At 53.0% G+C, this 21,020-nt stretch overlaps 3 protein-coding genes across 25 annotated transcripts in view; 2 read left to right on the plus strand and 1 right to left on the minus strand.

The window, feature by feature from the left end:
• USP49 (ubiquitin specific peptidase 49) overlaps window positions 1-9,061 on the plus strand; it is a 33,550-nt gene extending 24,489 nt beyond the window's left edge. For 16 of the 17 annotated variants that reach the window (XM_038168242.2, XM_027445145.3, XM_038168247.2 and 13 more), the window contains one exon: window positions 444-9,061. In XM_038168242.2, the coding sequence (XP_038024170.2) occupies window positions 444-634 (191 nt within the window). In that variant the 3' untranslated portion in view covers window positions 635-9,061. The remainder of the gene's footprint in view (window positions 1-443) is intronic. The other variant, XM_072028368.1, reaches the window with a different exon arrangement.
• An 8-nt stretch (window positions 9,062-9,069) lies between these two features.
• TOMM6 (translocase of outer mitochondrial membrane 6) lies at window positions 9,070-10,231 on the minus strand. Its single transcript, XM_027445176.3, has 3 exons — window positions 10,073-10,231; window positions 9,858-9,959; window positions 9,070-9,402 (listed from the first exon to the last, which is right to left on the minus strand). The coding sequence occupies exons 1-2, from the start codon at window positions 10,183-10,185 to the stop codon at window positions 9,863-9,865; spliced, it is 210 nt and encodes a 69-aa protein (XP_027300977.1). The 5' UTR covers window positions 10,186-10,231; the 3' UTR covers window positions 9,070-9,402; window positions 9,858-9,862.
• Window positions 10,232-11,807: 1,576 nt separating this feature from the next.
• Window positions 11,808-20,969, plus strand: LOC101794319 (uncharacterized). Of its 7 annotated transcripts, XM_072028399.1 has the most exons (14): window positions 11,808-12,403; window positions 14,429-14,894; window positions 16,265-16,345; window positions 16,607-16,711; window positions 17,466-17,630; window positions 17,725-17,804; window positions 17,941-18,077; window positions 18,209-18,351; window positions 18,441-18,560; window positions 18,790-18,909; window positions 19,022-19,186; window positions 19,423-19,542; window positions 20,115-20,222; window positions 20,466-20,969. In XM_072028399.1, the coding sequence occupies exons 3-14, from the start codon at window positions 16,295-16,297 to the stop codon at window positions 20,646-20,648; spliced, it is 1,497 nt and encodes a 498-aa protein (XP_071884500.1). In that variant the 5' UTR covers window positions 11,808-12,403; window positions 14,429-14,894; window positions 16,265-16,294; the 3' UTR covers window positions 20,649-20,969. The 7 variants fall into 7 exon arrangements, with proteins under 7 accessions (XP_071884500.1, XP_071884501.1, XP_071884499.1 ...); XM_072028400.1 differs by having other exon boundaries at window positions 11,808-14,894; window positions 16,247-16,345; XM_072028398.1 differs by having other exon boundaries at window positions 11,808-14,894.
• Window positions 20,970-21,020: the final 51 nt, after the last annotated feature.

Here is a 21,020-nt window from a genome sequence, read left to right on the forward strand (position 1 = left end):
GGGATGGTGAGATAAACAGAAAGTGTTTTGAAACCGGACAGGGACTATTCATGAATAACATCCGCAGGGTTTTTGTGAATTTCCAGCAGTCTTTCTGCAGCTGAATCAGCATTGATTCTGCCTTTTAACTGATACAGAAAGAGGTACAAATTGTCTGTCTCCAGAGAACTCTTATTTTCCTAATTGAGTTTTTGGGCTATAATATGCAGTTGGTTAAATTATGATTCCATATTTCTAAACTGTGTTAACAGCACAGAAATGGTAAAAACGTTTCCCATTTTAGAAACTCCTTTCTAAGGTATCTGTAGGGCAAAAGGTAGAGATGCCTTTTGTCCTACATGGTCCTTTTTCTCTGTGGATGTCTCCTATGAACAGTTCCAAAATGCAGTCAGAAGAAGTGATGCCTCCCCTACTGATGTCCTCTTTCTCACTTTGATTCCTAGGTTTTTGGGTCCACTGCAATGACTCCAAACTGAATGTATGTAGCGTGGAGGAGGTGTGCAAAACCCAGGCCTACATTCTCTTTTACACTCAAAGAACAGTGCAGGACAAAGCAAGAATCTCAGAAAAACAACTCCAAGCTCAGGTGCTGTCCAAAAATAGTGATAAAGACAGAAGACTGACATTCCCATGATGGGAAGCTCTATAACTCAATCAACGGTCTCAGTTGTTTTTTGTTTCGTTTTGTTTTTTTAAACCATTGGTGTTCACATCTTTCCTCTTTGTATGAAAAAAGGCTCACTGCAGGAAGGGGATCAGATCGTGGTGCTTGCCGCCCAGGGTCTGGAGAAGTGTATCAAGCTGTGCAATTCTGATGCGTAAGATTGTAGTCAGAATCTTGGTTTTTAATGAATATTATTGTTAAATTATGCTCGTAAAACGAAAAGGGAGAGTTTGATGCTTTGTATCATTAGTTTCATATCAAAATAGATTTGAGTAACACATGTAACATGGCACAACCAGGAAACAAAAGCATTCAACTGGCTTCCAAACACCTTCAGTACCTAGTAATGCTGACAAACCTCTAGAAGGAGCAGGTATCGTACCATCCCCTTTAATTGTCGTTCAGATTTCCAGGGTTTGAATCACACCCAGGTATTTATTTTTATGATTGTCGGATAAATGGTGTTGGCTGCCCTAAAAGCCATTCTTGCTGAAGAAATGTTTGACACTCTTCTACAAGAGAAAATATTCCCCAGACCTCAGCTATTTCTGCGATACTAATTTATTTGCTATCATTTAAGGGCAAACCTTATGCATAAAAATGGCTTAAATGGCTGGCTATTTTTTTTTTTCAGTGTTATGGGGGCTGTGTGCACACTTGATGGTTTGTTCTCTAGGCTGAACTGAATAGGCAGCTAAATTCACTAGGAATGTGATTCTTGAAACAGTTCTGCTCTGGAGAATTTGTGTTTTGTCTTGTTTTAAACCAAACAAAGAAAACAACAAAATCACCCTGTAATAAGACGGGAATGTACCTGTGTGTGATCAGTCACATCTGTTTACAGTGGAAGCAAAAACGAAGCCTATACTACAAGTTTCTGCTGGCATAACTGTGCTGATCAGGTTATAAAGAATTCAAAGCCTTGACTTGCAGAGCTGTGACAGCAGAAGCAGTTAGAATGGAGGCAACTTACACTGGAAAACTGGCACTTTTTTTTTTTTTCTTGTAACAAGTGTGGCTTGTTTTCCTCAGGGGAACAGGATGAAGGTAATACCACAACGGTAGGAGACGGAGCTAGGTTCTGCTTCTGCTCCTGTAGTGGGAATATTCATGAACTCTGGTGGTTACACAAGGTCCAGAATAACTGAAGGCAGTGGGGTTGCACAGATGTCGTGCTGTCATGAGCAGAATTTAACCTGTGAAGTCTTTATTCCTGCTGGGGCATAAGGGGAAGGAATGTAGTTAACTGTCAAATTACATGTTGAGCTTGAAAGGCTACCATAATGTCTGTATCTTGTAATCATCTTGATTTTAGAATGTAGGGCCCTAGTTGACTTTTTATAGTCACTTCTCAGCCTACGGTTGGACCTCAGGTATTTTTATAATTTGGGGTTTGACTGCTCACGCTTCATGTTTTAAACAAAGCTGAATATGTAACTGCAAAGATACAGGACATCTTTCAGTCTTGATGGTTGCTTTATTTTTTTTTTATTTTTTTTTGGAAACGGTTATAGGTTGCTGTCATCTAAAATATGAGGCTCTTCAAAAAAATATATATTTTATTTTCAGGAAGAGAAGTTCTGAAAGCAGGTTTCTCTTCTTCCCTCTTCTACTTTTATCCTTGCCATCGTATGCCCATCAGACATAAATTAATGTACGTTATTCTTAGAGGGGGAGAATAGGAAAATTTCCCAAATACCATTCCTCTTTTTCCACTGCCACTACTGCAATTTCTAATTTCCTGTCCTATGGGCAAATCGGTCCATTTTACTTTGGCTGATGTGTCACTTTAGCCATGCAGAGATGAGCACAGCAAACATGAAACTCCTCTTTTGTTAGAGCTCAGTGCCGCATTAGGTCTCCTCTGTCCTTAAAAATTCCCATTTCCTGACCATCTGAGGAACACGTGGCTTTCTGAGCCTACAAAAACTGTTTTTTGCCAATTATTCTTAATTGGGAGTTCACATGCTCATGTGTATTTTTGGAGACGAGTCAGTGTGAAACAGTCCTGTGGGAACTAACGGAAAACTTAAACTTCTGTTTCTCTAAATGTAGCGTGGTCTGGAAGGATTTCCTATGAATGTCTGTATATCCTTGTATTTACTAGGTAGCATTATTTTTTGTGCTCCTAGTAAATAAAATTAATGCAAATGCAATAGGCCAGGCCGAGATAGAATAAAAGTAAGCGTGACCCTGCTGGATGTGCAGGAAGTTGCTTTGGCTTCAGCACAGGTGGAAGTTGGCATTCCTGAAGGAATGGAAATCACATGCTCGTGATATTTTCAGATATGGGATATTTTCAGATATGTGATGGATTCTTTTCTGGAGCAAAACGTGCTGTGTGAAGACTACACGTCTTAGAAGGAAAATGAAAGGAAAAGGCGTTTGCCGTTGCCTTCTTAATCTCAGCGGTGGAAGGGAAAGCTGGAGGCTCACAGTTTTACTGTGACTACCAAATGCTGTGCTCACCGTCCGAATCCCTTAGCCGTGCTGGCCCTGTTCATACACAGCCTGATTGGTACTGCAGTGAGCCGAGACTCTTCGCTGTAAATGCTCATCTTTTGACTGAGTGTTTTGCGTTACTATTTGAATTCAGGTAGGAATTGATACAGCTGTCAGCGAATAAGTTGCAGAGGGGGGCTGGGAGCGTACCTTTGGGCATTGGTGCACCTGATTGCCCGAGCAGATTTTGTAGCATGTGCTGTTGACATCTTTTGACGTTAGTGGCCTCTCCGTGTGAGCCTCGTCGTGCTGAGACATGGAGATCCTGCGGTCAGAAAAATGATTGCCCTGATAGGGAAGGAATGAATTATACTTCAAAGTAAACTTTGCTTTTTCCAACACTGTGAGGTTTCTGTAATATTTAGCTTTTATTTGGAAGCGATAGCGTATAGCATTTTTTATGCTGTTTGGTTTATATTTGTCTACTGCAGGCATCTTTGTATAAGCATAGCCCAACGCCCCCATCGTGGTGGACACTGTTTTATAGTGTCCTGCTTGCCAGAAATAATAATTGGCAGCTACTTCTTTACATTAGTAAGACAAACATACAACTTGCAATTACAACGAAGCTCACTTAAGTGAATGCCTGACAAAGTGCAGCCTGTGATGCAAACTTTGTCCCTCCTTTAAAGGTTTGGCTTCGAATCCTGCTAGTACAGTGGTACACGTTTAGAAAAATTCCAAATGCAGGCTCTACCTCTGCAAACACCTAAGCAAATGATGCAACTTAGCTCAGGTGTGGAGTTCAGCATCCAAAGTTTTGAGTCACAAGCTGAGTGTCTGCAGGATTAGAATCTTTCTTGTGGTCCCGCTGGAAGTGGAATTGGTTTGTGTACGTACAGCGATTCCTGTACCAGGGCTCAGTCCTGTAACAAGGAGCCAGTTGCCTTGAGAGCTGCTGAGAGCAAGTGCGGGGTTTGTGGCACCCTGCAGGTTATTTTTGGAGGGCGAAGGAAGCCACTGTCGGGCTTGTGAGCATGCAGCCTTTGGGGCAGGACTGTTCCCAGCATGTCCTTCTTCTGTTCAACTTGTAAGTAAATCGGTGTTTCTTAATTTTATGCTTTCAAGAATGAAGAATCTTAATGTATTCATGGCCAGGTGTGATACAACATCTGCTGTAGTCATTAGAAAACACTTTATTTTAGCTAACTTCATTCCACTAGCGAGTTAATTGCGCAGATTTGCCTTTATGTTACCCCTTTGCTGCCTGCATGCCCAAGTTAAACTATGCATACCACAAAAACGGTTTCTCTGCAAAGCAGTGAAAAAAAAACAATATTTTCCCCATTAGTTCTGACCAGAACAATTCTACAATCTGGCTTTGGAGTTGTCAATGGGAGGCAGCAAATGGAAGAATGTGTATTAAATGCTTGACATCAAACTTTTCTGGGTGGCAGCACCACTCCCATGTACTTAAGGACTTCCAGAAGGTTTTCTGAGCATAGGAATCAAATTGGAAGCAGTAAAAGCAGTAAGTGTGTCCTATGGACTCACTATCAGAAGTTATTTTGGTTTGTAAAAGCAAGGCTTCTAGCAAAAATATTGTCTTGGTGGCAATTTAGACACGCTTATGTTGACTGTGATGGCCCCAGGCCTGAGTATGCTTAATTGCACCTCAATGAGAGAGACTAATGAACCTTCTGGCTGTTGCCCGATACCCCAGGATAAGCTACAGTGGAAATCAACAGTGCTGCAGAATGAGAGGTACTTAAGGAAGAGACAGTAAGTAGAGGGAGATTAGTTTTACCTGCCAATACAATTTTGTGAACTAATTTTGTATGATTCCTTAGATTTGGTGCCTTGTATCCGATAACGTTTTGCGTGGGACCGAAATGTTGGGAAATCGGTCATTAATTCCTGACTGAAGCAGCAGATTTGTGTGTTTTTTGTAAGTACTCTCAATATCGCTGACGTTTTTACATTTCATATCGGTATGGGAGTGGAAAAGTTTACCAGCAAGCTCAGAAGCTAGCGTTTTACTGTTACGTGCTTGAGATCTCTGCTTTTGGAATAATTCAAGGAGCAACTTGTTCAAAGGCAGATTAGATTTGGCCTCTTAGATTTTTCTCATGCCATCTGGGCCCCTTGCAGCCAGGTCAGTGAGATGACATCCACCACATCATGTAACGTGGTGCAGGGAACACACACTCCAGTGGTTTTTTTTGGGTAGAGTGGCTGTAGCTTTGGAAAGGACCTTCTGTTACAAGTAATGGTAATGGCTGGTTTAGAAAAGAAAGAATATACATGTAGTTACCCTTGCCATGGTCATGTTTGCACAGATTTCTTCTTAGCAGCCTAGCAAACATCTCTGCACCTGAGCAGACCTGTCGTGGTAATGCCTGGGTGAGTGAGTTATGCAAGATATCCCTTGTGTAAGGTGGCCAAGTGGCCCTTCTTCAGAGTAAGTGGTAAAACCCAAGCAGCAGCTCTGAATTCTGCCTTTTTGTGTGTTTAATCCCTTCAGCTGGTTTGAGATCAGATAGGATGGACTCAGGCAGAGAATTTATTGCCCGTGGGAAGATAAAACCTCAATTAAGTGTTGTTTTTTTAATGTCTATTACATTAACATTGATACCTGCTTATTGTGGGTAGATAGATGGGAATGTGAAGCATTCTAACAAGCTTTTAAATTTGTAAAATCTACAGCACAAATGAATGATCTTAAGCTATGTGTGTCGGTTACCTGTACCGACCTGTGATTGTTTGTATTAGTTCATTTAAGAGGTGTGCCTTGGGGCCACTCCTTCCATCGTGCGTATTTTATTTTCTGTGTGTGAGAGAGAGAATGGGTTCCACTTGTTTAAAGGATAACTGCATGATGGGCCAAAACACCTCCAAAAGAGTTCTTAGGTCTTAAAAATGCTGTTTGCAATGTACGTTTCCAAAAGGGGGAAGGAAAAAAAAAAATAAGACCGGGCCAGTGGGTCCGAAGACTGACTTTAACTTTAACCACTGTTCATTATTTATTGTTTTGAAGCGTGTGCACAACACGGAGTGCAGTTACAGCAAAGTGCTCTCCCCTTTGGGTTCTTCTTGAACTGCCGGACTACTGATTTTGTGCAGGTTGGGGCGAGGCAAGGGGACGGGAGGAATGGAACAACCAGCAACGATAAAGCCAAGCTGAGTGCAGCAGTGAGCTGTGGTCTGCGTTCAGCAGAGACAGGAAGCATCTGATACACAGATCTCATGTGTCAGACGATTGCATATTTTGCAGGTGTAAGCATTAAAATCCAAATATGGTCTCATTAACAGCAAGCTCCCAGTTTGGGGGGCAAAAATTTCTCCTCTCAGTAATCTCACACTGGCAAACGAATGGTGCTTTTCCATTAAAAATTGCAGTTCCTAAGGAACAGTACCCCAAATCCTCAAGTTTTTTTTTTTTTTGTTTGTTTGTTTTTAAAAAAAAGCTACCTGCTTAAAGCCCACAATGTCACTGTAAATGCTTCCATAACTGGAAGTGAGAAAGGAGGTGATGCAGTTGGTGACTGAACACAATTTGGTTTGTGCTTTTTAGTCTTGATGCCATACTTTGAGTAGAGATGGCAGGTAGCGAATTTCCCTTTTTTTTCCCCCCCTGCTAAACCTCCTGTTCTGGGCCCTGACTTGTCAAAGTACAACTAGAAAAGGCCTGCTTCAGTTCCTGCTATACAGACACTTTCCGTGGGAGCGTGAGGCTTTTGAATGTTCCTCCTGCTGAAGAGGCACCGGCAGCGTTAAATGTTGCTTAGCCTTATTTCCTTAGATAACCACATCCATGCTGTGGGGATAACTTGTACTGCTACAGCTCCATCAGTAGGGTCAAATCAACGCCCCGTTTGCGGATAAACGAGGTTAAAGAATGTATTATAATGTGGGCACGCCAGAGCCCTGCAGGTGAGCGATGCCACCACAGGCTTGTGGTGCGCTGCTGAATAGGATCTGTAGGTAAGAAGTTGGGATAAGCACCCCTGGGGCTCCTTCTCCTTTCTGCATAGCTCTGTACCTCGGATTTGGGAGTATCTCGTAGCACGTGTCATCTTTGCTCTCCTTACATTTATTAAATGGAGGCACTAGGCCTGGCCCTGGTGGCTGTTTCCTACTGCTACGAGATGAGCTCCGCGTATCCATGTGCAGATCAGGTTTTCCCCTTGTTTATCAGACATGCAACAGAAACCTAGAGCCTGTAAAAGAGGTCCTAGTTTTTCCCTGCTTAATTTCAGCTTTGGTTAAGCAGTCACACCCTGAGCCACAGCCTCCTCGACATCCACTTAAATAAGCAGTTTGCAGCAAAGGAACAAGTGGCTAAGTTTGTTTCCAGTCCAACTCTTTGACAAATCTGTTTTTCCACAGAACAAACCTGTTTGCGATGTTCAGGATGGTTCCAGCAGCTGCTCAGAGCAGTGCTGAGCTCCTTCAGGTGTGGCAGGCGCGGGTGGGATGCTGCCGGGGAGCCCCTGCTTCCACTAATACCCCGGAAGCTCTGCTGTTGACTTGAGCAAGGGCAGAATTAATCTTCAGGCCTTTTAAAGTTAATCCTGCTCTAAGTTAAGATCCCTGGAAGGGTGCTGTTGGCAAAGGCTGGGCAGAGCACGAGCGTTTTTCTTTCAGGACAAAATCCTCTTGCAGCCCCTGTGAAAACAAGAGTAAAAAGCTGCCCTGCTTTCTTGGCTAAGGATCAAAGCTGGAGCTTGGGTGGGTTTCCTGATTTCTCAGTGACTTCTGGGGGGGGCTTTAGGTCAGAACAGCCTCAAGTTTCTGCTTCGAGTTTCTGCTGCTTATGTTGCTAATGACTTAAGCCGGTGTATGCCGTGCTGTGCTCATGAATGAGACCGCCTTTGCTTCAAGGACACTCCCAGGCAGCAGCAAGGGACAAGAGAATCCAATTAATGACCGAATGTTTCTGGCGCTCTGTCCAGCTGCCTCACTGCTCAGCGCGAACGCTCGAGGCACTGCTCCTAATCACGGGGTCAGCAGCTTTTATTTTAGTCAAGGTTTAAGACAACATCAAGTAAAAGCCTAATGTACTTAGCTGCGTGAGCTCCCCCCTGCCTGAACCCCGGCCTCAGGAGGCGATTAGTGTGTTCTAAATCAAAACTCTGATTAACTAGAAAATGACCTAATGTTCTAATTAATCCCCTTTTCCTTCAGAAACTGTTCCTGCAGAACTCGGATTATCCAGACTTCACAAGTTTGTTTCTTTACAGGATGTAAGAAGTCCTGCTTTGAACGCAGCATTTTGGAACATCTGTGTCAGTAGTGGAAATAATTTCGGGCAGGTTAAAGGGGCAGTTCTCAGCCACAAAGCGTGGGGGCAGTGCTACTTGAAAGGAATGTCTTAAATTAAAAACCCGTGTACAACTGTCCAAAGAATGCGAAGCCATGGTGCAGTCACACTGCTGTAACGCTCAGGGCTGGGAAGTTATTTTGCTCCACGAGCAGCTTCTTGGAGCTGCAGTGTCCCCTGCCTGCTGAAATCACACCTGCAGCTCCCGGCAGCCTCACCTGGGGCTTTCACTGCCCCTCCAACAGCTTCGCCACCCCCAGCTGGACTCCCAGGCAGGAAAGGCAAGCCGTAGTTTCAGGCAATGGAATTAAAATGCTATGCAACACCAAATGGCTTTTTTTTCCCCCTCAAAAAAAAAATCCTAATTCTTTTAAACATCCCAGCTTTATCTCAGCCAGACATTACCCATGAAACCTTCCGGTGGTTAGAGTTTACCTAGGGCTTTTTACAGTTTTGTTTTTCCTTTGAATAAGTAGCTGATGGGTCCTGCTTACAACCCAGGACTGGACTTGTTCCTTTGTCTTTTGGGTGTGAAATATAAATCATGTTTTTATGATTTTTTTGTAAATCTTTACTCTTTTTACACCTTGTTTTTGTAAGCTGAAGTTTCTTATTAAAAAAATGAAATTCCACTGGGTCGTGTCGTTATTCTACATACTTTAATATTAAATTAGGCATCTAGATGGTGATACAGAAGAAAATTCTGCGTGAGAGGGCTTCACATCTTTGAGGAGACTGTTCTCAATTCCTTGCGGAATGAATTGCTCAGGAATTCTCTCTTCCATACTTGAGTTTTTCCCCCTGTTGTCATTGCTTTGAGCAGGACACGTTGGACGTAGGAGTAGGAGCTCTGCAGAGAAGAACGGGAGCCGCTCCCGTGAGCGCATCAGAACTTGTAACTGCTACACACAGCGCCTGCGGTCCTGGTGAACGGGGAGGGCAAACTCCTTGGCTGGGCAGGTCTGATCCTTCCCTAGATGGGTAATTAAGCACAATCAGGGCTGGGTCAGGGTGCTTCACATGAGTGGGGCTGGCTCAGGGTCTGCTCCTTGCAACTAAGTGCTGACACAAAGACCTCCTGGCCCCACTGACTCCCCTTGGATCCCCTTTCCAGCTCCTGGCCCCCTGATCCTCAGTGATCTTCTCCTACCACCCTTCAGCCCCCCTCCTGACCACCTGCAGCTCCCACCTCACCCCCCTGCTGGCCCCGGACCCCTTGCAGCCCCCTCCCAGCCCCCTGACTCCCATGCAGCTCCCTGCAGCCTCCTCCCAACCCCTTCATCAGCCCCCCTCAGGGCCACCTGTAGCTCCCTCCCGATCCCTTTCAACCCCCAACCCCCTTGCAGCCCCCTCCCGCTCCCCTCCCAACCCCCCTCAGCCGACCCCCGACCCCCCCCAGCTCCCTATAGCCCCCTCCCAGCCCCTCACCGCCGCTACGCCGCGGGCTGCGGGGCCATGAGGTCGATGTCCGTCAGGTTGCGGGCCACCCAGACGCCGGCGGCGAACAGCCCCAGGTTGAGCAGCAGGTTCCTGTGAGGGACAGCGCACGGGCAGCCCGCGGGGCCTCCTCACGGGGGCCTCCTCACGGGGGCTCTCTCCCCCTACCCCTCCCCTTCAAAGACCCCCCCACGGCCGACACCAACCTTCGGAAGTCGTTCCTGTCGGCGGCGAAGCGCAGCAGCCCCCTCAGCCACCCGCCCAGGCCCTGCCGAGGGGCCGCCGGGCCGCCCGCCGCCACCGCGCCGCTCGCCGCCATCTTGTCACCGCCACAGCCCCCTCCCTCTGGCGGCGCTTCCGGTGCGCGGGAAGGGCGGGCGGGAGGGCAGGGAGGGGGGTGGAGCATGCGCAATGGCGGCCGCGTGCTGGGGCTTCGAGCAGGTTCTGGGGGGGGGGGGGGAAGAGCGGGAATGTCTGCGCCTCAGGGCGCTCCTCAGGGGATGTGCCTCGAAGGGCTGCTCCTGCAGCTCCTGCTCAGGCTCCTCAAGGGGTTTTTTCCTCAGGGGGACTGAGTGTCATGAGGTGCCTCCTCAGGGGGCTGCTCCTCAAGGGGCTTCTCCTCAGGGGATGTACCGCAAATGTGAGGGGATGTACCTCAAATGCAGGCTGCTCCTGCACCTCACAGGACTGTGCCTCAAGGGGCTGCACATCAAAGGGTTGCACCTCAAGGGGGCTTCTCCTCATGAGACATCCCTCAAGGGGCTGCACCTCACAGGGCTTCTCCTCAGGGGATGTGCTTCAGGGGGCTGCACCTCAGTGGGACTGAGTTTCAGGGGATGTGTCTCAAAGGGCTGCTTCTCCTCAGGGGGCTGCTCCTCAAGGGGCTTCTCCTCAGGGGATGTGCCTCAAAGGGCTGCTCCTGCGCCTCAAGGGGCTGCGCCTCACAGGGCTTTTTATATTTTGGTAATTCTGGGATTACGCAGCACATCCTGGTATGTTCTGTGACTGCGCGCACTGGTGCTAGGGGGTCGTCTCTGTCCCTCTGGTGGTTGTGAAGATGAAGGCCGTGGTCTTCCTCGGTGTTGTGGTTCAACTTCTTTTCTTTTTTTTTTGGTCATGTTGGCCCAGCGTGAGACAGGGAGGCAGGACGTTGATACACTAGTTTAGGGATTTATCAGGAGGTGGTTACATGAGCTTTGCAACAGTGTCTTTGAACAAAAGAGGGAACTGAGATGCAGAGAGAGGGAAGGGGAGGGGGTTCTCGTTTTGTTACATTAAGCAAAAGAATTTCATAATGTCTAGCCAAGCATTACACAGCTCCTTATTTCAGCAGGGAGCTTTCGCAGCTCCCGCTGCTCAAACAGAACCCCCTTCCCGTTCCCCTGTATCACAAGAACAAGGAGTTCTGCTCGAAGGGTGAGGGCAGTCGATGAACAAACATTTATTGTGTGTGACACAAGGGCTGGTCCTGGAGGTGCTGCACCTCAGGGGATGTGCCTCAAAGGGCTGCTCCTGTGCCTCAAGGGTTGCCTGTCATGGGGCTCCTGTGTTGCTTTGGCAGCCCAGAGCCACCACAGCATGCCCGGCCCGAGCTCTGCTGCCAGGCTGGGCTCTGCCCTGGTGGCTCTCACCTCCCTCCTGCTGCCCTCAGCTCCGGGACTGGGGCAGACACCCCTCGTGTTCAGCCAGAGTAGAGAAATACTTGCGGGGGGGGCTCTGTTTTGGGTAGGTAGTTACTTATTAGAGACATAAAGGGGTGGAGGACGCTGCCACCTGGAGTGCCGTCCCACGAGCAGACCTCTTTATCTACAGAGTTTTTCTAATCACAAATTTTTAGTGGTCTTGATGACCACTTCCACCACTAGACAAAAAAAAAAAAAAAAAAAAGCCTCGCCCAAGCACGTGGCCTGTTTGTGGCCGGCAAACACGTACCGCTGGGGATCGGGCACATCCACCCCGGCTCTGGCGTGGTGCCGGTGCAGCTGAAAATCAGCGGTGGCCCCAAAAATCAGCGGTGACCCCGGCCACGCGTTTGTGCTGTGGAAAGTTAGGGCCTGGTGAACGCTGTCACCTCCCAGCCGAGCCAGGACCAGACAATTGAGGTGCCTGGGAAGCAGGTTTGCACGGCGGGTGATAAGGGCGGCCGTGCCGCTGCCCCGGGGCTTGCTGCCTGCAGGATGCGAGATAAGATAAGAGAAAAATGCATCGAAAGCCGGGAGGGCTGCCTGAAACGCTGCGTGGGCTGGAAATGTGTCTGACTGGGAAATTTCCAGGCATGGCTGCTGTGCTTTGTAACGCGGGCTGCTGCGCTCCAAAGGGCACCGCTTGGTGTGAGCGTGGGCAGGACGGCGTGCCAGCGGTGCTGTTTGGAAAACATCTCTCCCCGTTTCCTCCGTCCCTCCCTGCGGGTTTCTGTCGCTTCGTACAACTTCTCGTTCGCTTTGCTGAGCTGCCCAGCTCCCGGCTGCCTGCACGCAGCTTCTGCAGGTTATCACCAGCGCCTGTAGTCCCTGAGGCTTCGCAGTAGCTGGGCACAGGTTTGTGCAGGCTCCTCTGGCTCCGCCGTGCTGCCAGGCACTTCGTAAAAATTCCCTATTTCTGCTCGATTCCTCCCTGCTCGTTCGCTGCAGTCTCAGTTCTGCCTCCTCCCACTCCTCCCTGCTTTCCTTAGCCCCTGGGGTCTGCCCTTTCACAAGCCTGTTCCACCACTCCCCGAGCTGCTGTTTCAGCCCTCGCAGCTGATTTGGAAAACTTTGTTGTCTGCCACCTCCGCGGGGAACTTTCCCACCTCTGGGGCACTTGCAGGGACACGAGCAGCCCACGCAGGCAACCGGCACCGTTCAGTCTCTGCTGGGACTGCAAACCTTGTGAATTTGGGTCCAGACACTTTAGGGCAGAAGCCAAAGGCTCAGCTCGGCAGCTGAAGTCACACAGCTACAGACAGAAGGACGGCCACGGAGGACAGAGGGAAAAGGCACGACGTGCGGTGCTGAATTTGGGGATTTTTGCCTGCCTGGAGCAAACGGAGCAGTAGGATCAGCGCTGCACCAGGGATTTGTGCCCTGCCCTGGCTCAGCCAAGCCACAGCACAGCCTGGCACAGTCATGGTGCCCTCGGCAGGACCAGGAGGATATTGCAGTCAGCACCCTCCTGCTCTCAGGAGATGAGAAATCCTCTCAGCACATCTAAGGATCTGCCACCACTGAGCTGCCACCATTCTCCTTCCAAAGGCATCCGTTTTGGTGTTGCTGCAGTGCCCACGGTGTTTGCAGCCACCCAGGTTTCTCATACGACCCCGGCACTGTCACTGAGCTCGCTGTAACTGCAGGCACCCCTGCTGCAATCTGTGGGCTCTTTCCTCCTTGACAGCAGGTTATAAATTTCCCAGGTAATGAAGATAGCCAAATGCTATCAATAAACTCCTAATCTGATAAAGAGACCTGAGATTCTTCACAGAAAGATCCTGAGGATGAACAGATACATCTCGACCTTTGATAAGAACTTGGAAGATGGCAAAACACATGGAGGGTTGGAAAGAGCATGCGCAGAGAAGAAAGGTGAATAGTTCAACCGAGAGGAAGACTTTTTACTTCATCATGAAGACCACCAGGAAGACCACCAGATGGTGCTGCGCATGTGCAAGTAGGGAGGAGTCAAGGGAGGAGTCATTGAGGCTGATGCTGCAACTTGAAATGAATATGTATGAATTTATGTATCTCCAAGAATATAAATTTGCAGTCAGGATGTGATGGGATTTGAAGCCAGATTTGGGCACCTGCCCTTGGTTTCCAGTGCTGAATAAAGCACCTTCATATAGTCACGTTGTGGTTATGTGTCTGCTACGCTAACGCTGTGACTGATGGCTGTCGGCAGGGCAGGACATTCACGGCCCAAACTGGGACGAGGTGAGCGCATCGAGCCCCGGCTTGACCCTGCTCCGGTCTTCCCAGTCCTCCCCTTTCCACGTTGCTCAGTGAGAAAGACGGAAAATGGCCACGAAGAAGCCCTGGGGGCTCTGCAAGGGACCGGACAAGCAACAGGAATCCTGAGCCAAATTTTGTGGTGCTCATCCTGGCTGAGGCAGCCTGCTCTTCCATGGGCCCCAGGAGCTATTTATTTATCCTCCTCTTCGGGGACACCTGGGTCACCAGGAGGAGGACCTGGCTCTGGTGGGGAGACGTGCACCAACCAAGGAGCTGCCGTTTCCCCTCCCAAGGGTGATGTGCTGCCCACAACTTGTCCACGCTGCTGTAGTCTTTTTCCCAAACCCCCGAGAGCTAATTGATCCACCCAGTTAGTTAATTGATTTATAGCTATTAGAGACTATAATTAACCGACCAGCTGTGCGTTATCTGCCCGGTGGGAGCAGCGCTGAGAGGCAGCCAGCTCTGACGGGCCACGAGCTGCCCCATCCCTGCTAGCAGCCCTGCTCGTTTGGCATCCCTGAAGGATTTTGCTCTGCTTCGGGCTTGGGGCTTTTCCATTTATCTCCTCCTTCCCTAACGTTTGGCTCAGCCGTCTCTCTCTGACTCTCCCTACTCCCCCGTATCTCCTCCTACAAGGTCACAAACTCGGATTTACGCTCGGAGTTCACATGGCTGGGCAGACCAGTTTGGACCAGCTCGTTATCAACGCGTTCCCAGCCCCCAGCCAGAGCCACGGCTACGGGCAGAGTGGAGACGAAGCAGATGGTCGTTAAGCATCGGGAAAGCCATGCGTCGGCCCGCGCCTGGCCCAGGTGCCTGCGCCTAGCACGGACACATCTGCCTGGTGCTAACAACCTCGGGGACGCCACTCCCGGTGGAAATGCAGCCGGAGGGGGCTGAGGAGAGGCTGTAGGCGCCCCGGCGGAGCTGCTTTGTGCCTGGTAAAACCTCGGATTGCTGCCTGGTGCTGCGTGGGGGGCTGGCCATGCTGTCAGCAGGCCCCAAAAGCAGTGGCGGTGCCGGGAGGTGAGCGGTCCCCCGGTGCCACGGCGTCCCCGAGCGGCTCTCGGTGAACCTCTCGCTGCTCCCGGTGTCCTCAGAGGTGGGTGCGATGGCCCAGAGCCTCCTCTCGCCCTTCCCTTTCGCCTCCTCGGGCTGCGCCGGAGCAGCCGTGCTGCTGGGGTTGCTCTGCTCCCCCCAAATCCCCCTGGCACAAGGCTGGGGGCATCCTGGGGACGGCGTGGCCCTGACCAAGCCAGCTGGAGGCAGGCGCTGGGGATGGGGAGGGGATCTCGTGGTGGCTCTGTGCCCTGCAGGACCCCCGGAGGTGGGGACGGGGCAGGAACGGGGGCTGCAGCGGGGGCTGGCGTGGCGATTTGGAAGGTTTTGCACCAAACTGTGCTGTGTTTGGTGAGGGAGAGGAGGGAAAGCGAGGAAATTGCCCGTCTCTGGCTATCAGAGGCCGGTTTGAGGACTGTTATGTGGGGGCTGTGCGGTCCTCAGGACATTTTGGGGGGGGCTCTGCTGGTCCTGCTGAGCACCCCCTGCTGCTGGCTGTTTGTTCGCACCAGCAGCCGAGGGAAGCGCTCCGCAAACAGCAGAAGCTCCTGCAGGGCATCAGGCTGGCGTGTGGCCCCTCCCAGGAAATAAATGGTCAGGAGGGGGCCAAAGGAGGCTTCCTGGGGGAAAATCAGCACCCAGCTGCTGCGTGCTCAGCAAGGGGAGCTGCGGAGATCCCCCAGGGGAGGGAAGGGGGAGCACAAGCAGGGGGTCCCCAGCCCCGCTGCCTCCGCTGCCCGCTGGCGCTGTGCTTCCAGGTGGTGAGCTCCCTTCTAAGGCCAGGTAAAACCTCAGTTTGGGGACAAAAGCGTTATTTTCTTGATTTCACTCTCCCTCCTCTCCTCGCTTGCTCCCTGGGATTGAGGGATTGGGGTCTGTGACTTCCATGACTCCTGGCGTGAGGTTGCCTGCGTCCCCTGCGAGCCGGCTGCTTGGGGTCACGCCGGCTGCTGTAGGGTCAGAGCTGGCCCCTGCTCGCTCCGACAGCGTCCGGCATCTCATGGGATAAACACCAAGCAGCCGCTGCTGCCTGCTGGGGGGGCGGGAAGCCTCAAACGCTGTTCCCAGTCTGCAGAGTGCCCGGCTGCACCCGTGAGCCCAAAGGAACAATAGCGGGGTGGTGCCGCCGGGCGCCCTGACCCCTGCGCTTGGCACGGGGTGATGGAAACCTCGCCGTGAGCAGGCAGAGCCCAGGCAGGGCAGGGCAAGCAGGGAGCGGAGCTGTGTGGTGCCAGGGAGCACTGCTGGCATGGGGGGGACCCGCGTCCCCTCCCGGGACGAGGAGCAGCCTCGCCCCAGCAGGAAACTGTCCCCAAGCCGATGGTGACGTCTGTCCTGTGGGATGCGTTCCCCAAAAAGCTCTCCCTCCGCAGCTGAGCGCCGCTGACCCTCCAGAGGGTCTTCTCCTTTCAGGGGCAGAGGCCAGGCCGACGTCCCAGCACGATGTTCTCCAACAGGTTCCACAGGAGGGGGTTCCAGGATGCTCCCTGGGAGGTAGGTGGTGGTGGTGGTGGTGGTGGTGGTGGTTGTGGTGGGAGTGGAGGGGCTCCGTGGGGCTCCTCTCTGGGGTGCTGAGGGTGGCTGCGTGCTGCTCCAGCCCTTGGGATGCTGAGGAGCTGAGGGAGCATCACCACAGCCTGTGGGGGGAACTGGGAAGACTGGGAATGGGCTGGGACCTTGGCTGGGTGGGCTCTGGGTTCAGCATCCCTCTGGTTTGGGGAGGGTCTCATCCTGCTCTCTGTGTCCTCTCTGCAGGAGGGGCCGTGGCAGCCCAGACCCTACGGTGCCGGCCCCCAGGACAACTGGTACAAGCCGTCCTGGGAGCACCAGCCCTGGAGAGGCAAGCACAACAGGCACCCGGTAAGGGGGTTTGTTGGGGTTTGTGGGGTGCTCTTGGGGTTTGTGGGGTGCGGCTCCCCCCGAGCAACCGCAGTGCAGCTTTCGTTAGGTCGTAACCATCTGCCCTGATAGGGGCACAGGGGAGGGAGAGGGCCTCGTGAAGGCAGTGCAGCGTCTCTCCCAGACCCCAACAACTACCCCTAGACTCATTTCTGGAGCATTTCCCAATATGACCCATTCCTGCCCAGGAAAGGGCTGCGCAGGACGCCTGAACCTGCCCAAAGAGGTGGGGACTGAGCTTTAAAAACCCTGACACGAAAGCGTCCGGGTGTGCGCCCACCACCTGAGAGCCTGAAGAGGCCAACTCGATACGGGATCCACAGCTGGTGGTGTCTCTCTCTACCCCTCAACCCCTATATTTATTTATTTTTCCTTTATTTGGAACGTTTGTGCTTTTGCCCAGCATCTAATATTTCCTCAGCAAATTATCAGGCAAAGTTTAACCCTGTTGAAACCCTGGAAGACTCGGAGCGTCTCGCCCTCCAACCCAGAGATTCAAACCAACCTATCTCTTCCCCGGCCAAGCAGGACGGGACAGGGTTCCCCTACAAATTGGGGGTGACCAAATTGGGGGAGCACGAGAAAGAAAGCTTGGGGCCACGGTGGGAAGGGGGAACCGGGGTAAAACCAAAACTCCTGCTGGAAAGCCCACGGCTACACAGATGCCCAAAGTGAGCTGCCCCTGGTCCTCACCAGCAGTGCTTTGCCTTGGCAGCCTGGTCCCTGGAAGCCCTGGCCTTTCCCCGGCCCCTCCGACTTCTATAGGATGGATGGGGACAGGAGATGGAAACCCCAGGACTGTCCCCGTCCGCCACCCCCCTGGGACTACAGAGAGGAGCACCAAAGACAGGAGGAAAACTTCACTGAGGACTCGTACCCGGTGAGGGGAGGCGGGCAGGGGAGGGTTGGTGGGGCCGTGGCTGTGCCAGGCGCAGTGCCCCGGGATCCGTGCCTAAATCTGCCTCTCCCCACAGGTGCAGCCGCTGTTTGCCCCGGATTCCTTCACCTGGTCGGAGTTCCCCGGCAACGAGCACCCCTCTGCCGACTTCTCGTGGTGGGTGCCCGCACCGAGGGCAGGGGCTGGAGAAGGGGACGGATCCCACAGCAGGCTGTGGGGCCGGGTGTGAGGTTGCACCAGAGATCCCTGCCAGCCTAAATTCCCCCCCCGGGGACTGTGTTGAATCCTGCAGGGAGCAAGGGGCCTTCCAGGAAAGCTGCCCGCCCTGGCGTCCTCGTGGCCCAAGCCACAGACGCTGCCGTTACATTCGCCATGTCCAGCAGGAGACGTTGGTGTACCACAGCCCGGCCCCTCCCCAGCTCCCCAAAGGTTCGTGCTGCCACCGTGGTGCCTGCCCGGGGATGCCCAGGACGCTGCCACGGTGTGTGCAGCCAGCAGCATCTCCATGGTAAGGGTGAGGATTTGGTGAATTCCACCCCTTTGTCCTTCTTGCTCCGCAGGGAAGCAGGCGTCCTCCAAATCCTCCCAGTCCTGCCCCCAGGAGAGCCAGCCAGGAGGCAAGGGAGATGCGCAGAGCCTTGCTGCTCCCCAGCCAGCTAGTGCCAGCAAGGACAGCGTGCAGAGCGGGGAGAAGGTGGCTGAGGTGGGTTTTTACCTCCAGCACACCCTTGTTTCATGGCCACGTAGCTCTCGTGGTGCTGCCGTGTCCCTGAGCAAGGTGATTTCCCCCAGGGCCTGCCGGCAGCCAGCGGAAAGGTGCCGGAGCCCTCCGGGCCAGCAGCCTCCCCGCAGAAGAGCCCAGCCGCTGATCCTCAGGCTGTGGAGCAGGAGCCAGCAGCTGGAGCAAGGCTGGTAGGAGTACGGGGCTGCTTGCACCCTCAGAGGATCCCTTCATCCCATGTAACACCTCGCTTCTCTCACCCAGCCCTTTCTGCCTCACTGGCTCTGACAGAACGTGGGATGTTTTCCTGGCTTCTCTGGGGCTGCAAAGCCCCTGCTTTCCTTGGGGTTTTAGCACCCTGCCTGTCCCCTTCCCCAGGAGGGATGAACGTCCCTGCCTTACGCCATTCCCTGCACCCAGGTTGAGCCAGAAGACAGGCAGAAAGCTGCAGGCAGCCAGAGCCCGGGCCCCTCTGCTTTGAAAACGGAGCCAGCCCTGCCAGAGAACACCTGTACCAGGACAGAGGAGGACTTAGAGCAGGTACGAGCTGCTGCATCCATCTCCTCTTTCTGCCCTGCTGCAGTGCCGCGAAGGAGGTGGGATTTTTGCAGTCCTCTCCACAAACCTTTTCCCATTTTCCCCGTACTGACAGCCCTCGGTGGACTCTGAAGCGCACCCAAAACGCTTTGTGCAGGTAGAGCCGTGCAGCCAAAGCGTCCCTGAGGCCGCAGCGGGTGCTGGGTCCCCACCCCACAGCACCTCAGCCCCCCAGGAGCCTGTGGAAACGGCCGGTGCTGCAGCGAGCCTGGGTGTGGAGGTACGTGCAGGGCTCTGCCTGCTCTCCTGGGCACGGCAGCAGCCTCCCATGGTGGGATGGGTTTCAGGCCGTTGCCGCACAGCTCTGCAGCGTTTCCTCCTGCTGAGCTTTCCCTTCCTGAAGGCAGCAGCGTTTGCTTGGCTCCCTCTGCTCTCACACAGCTGCTGCCTCCCTCCCCTGGGTGCTTTCTCTCCCGAGGGCTTCTCGGTGGACTTCATCTCTCTGAAAACTCGCAGGTCTCACCAGGAGCTGCCGAGGAGCCCGATGCACAGCAAAGCCAAGCCAGCTCCAACGTCTGCAGCGAGCCAGCAGCATCACCCAGGACAGGACACCCTCCTGGGGATGGGACAGAGCTGGTACGTGCGCAGCCCTGCCTTCTGTGCAGGAACGGTGCCCTCGTGTCCCTGGGAACCACCCGCAGCGAGGCTCAGGAGCACGGAGCTAACCCAGGAGCCCCAGGGGGAATTTTCTCGCTGGCCTTGCCAGCCCCAGGATTACGTGCTGGGGTTAAAGCGCCGCTTTGTCTGGGTGCAGCGCCCGTATCAGCCCCGCTGTCGGCCGTGCAGGAGACACCGATAAATCGGAGACGGTTTGGAGACGGGCCAAAAAAATAACTCGGGGATTGGGAGTGTGCTGGAGCGTGACCGACCCCAGGACTGGAGCTTTAACGAAGCAAATGAGTGTGGCAGAGTGGCTTAATTACTGCCTAATGGGGAAGAGAAATCAGCTGGAGGGGGCCCTTGGGTCTCAGAGGTGCTGGTGCCAGTGCTGTGCTGGGAGGGAAGGGGGTGACGAGGTGCCGGGGGTGCCCTCGTAGGGTGGCTGGTCCCCAGCAGCCCCAATTCGGTCCCAACCCCGCTCCTGTTCCTTTGCCCTCTCCTTTTCCCTTTCAAAGCATGCGACCTTCCCTCGTTTTTCCCCTGCCCAGGCTGCAGGCTGCCAGCCCTTGCTCTGCTCCATGCTCCCCGCACCCTCCCCAGCCAGCACAGACCTGCGCTCCGCCGCTGTCCTTGCCAGGAAAGAGGAGATCGAGCTGGTGAGTCCTGGCGGGTACATGTGGGATTTGGGGCTAGCCGAGGAGATGGGGACACCCCCGAGGTTCAAAATCCACGTGGAATAAGGTGACACGGGGTGATGGGCAAGCTGTGGGGCAGCCCCGGGTGCTGTGGGGAGGGGCTGTCACCCCCGAGGGGGGGAAAAAACTCCCCGAGAGGGCTTCGTGCAGCTTAGGGAGAGGTTTTGGGGTGCCCCCTGCTGCCCCTTTTGCCTCTCCCTGCAGTCGTACCAGCAGTTCAGCCTGACCATCGCCGTGGTGGCCACGATGCTGCTGGAGAAGGAGCCCTCCATGGAGGCGGCGCTGGGGCTGGCGCTGAGGGCCAACCTGCGCCAAGTGCGCACCCACCACCTCCAGGAGCTGGAGGATTTCATCAACAGCTACGACTCCGGCACCCCCAGCCCCTAAACGGGGGGGAGAATGTGTGGAGTCCCCCGTGTCGGGGTCGGTGAGGTCCCTCCGCCCCTCCTGGAGGTGGAAAGGGGGTGTGGAGGTCGGGGGCCAGCCAGAAATTGGGGTTTGCAGGCAGGGAACGGGGTCGTGGGCAGGTTGTCCCCACCCCGAGCTGAATTTTCAAGAAAAGAGGGTTTTACTGAAGAGTAGCGGGAGGGAGAGCAGCTGGGGCAGGGGGGACGGGAGGGCTCCCCCCTTCTCCCTTCTCAGAGCTCCTTGCTCTCTTCTTGTGGCGTTGTGCTGCTCCGTTAAACCCTGGGCTGTGGTCTTGTTTTTTTTTTTTATAAAAAAAATAATAAAAAAATAAACGAGCTTTGATCCTTGCAC

This window comes from Anas platyrhynchos, chromosome 27 (assembly GCF_047663525.1).
Source record: "Anas platyrhynchos isolate ZD024472 breed Pekin duck chromosome 27, IASCAAS_PekinDuck_T2T, whole genome shotgun sequence".
Lineage (NCBI taxonomy): Eukaryota > Metazoa > Chordata > Aves > Anseriformes > Anatidae > Anas > Anas platyrhynchos.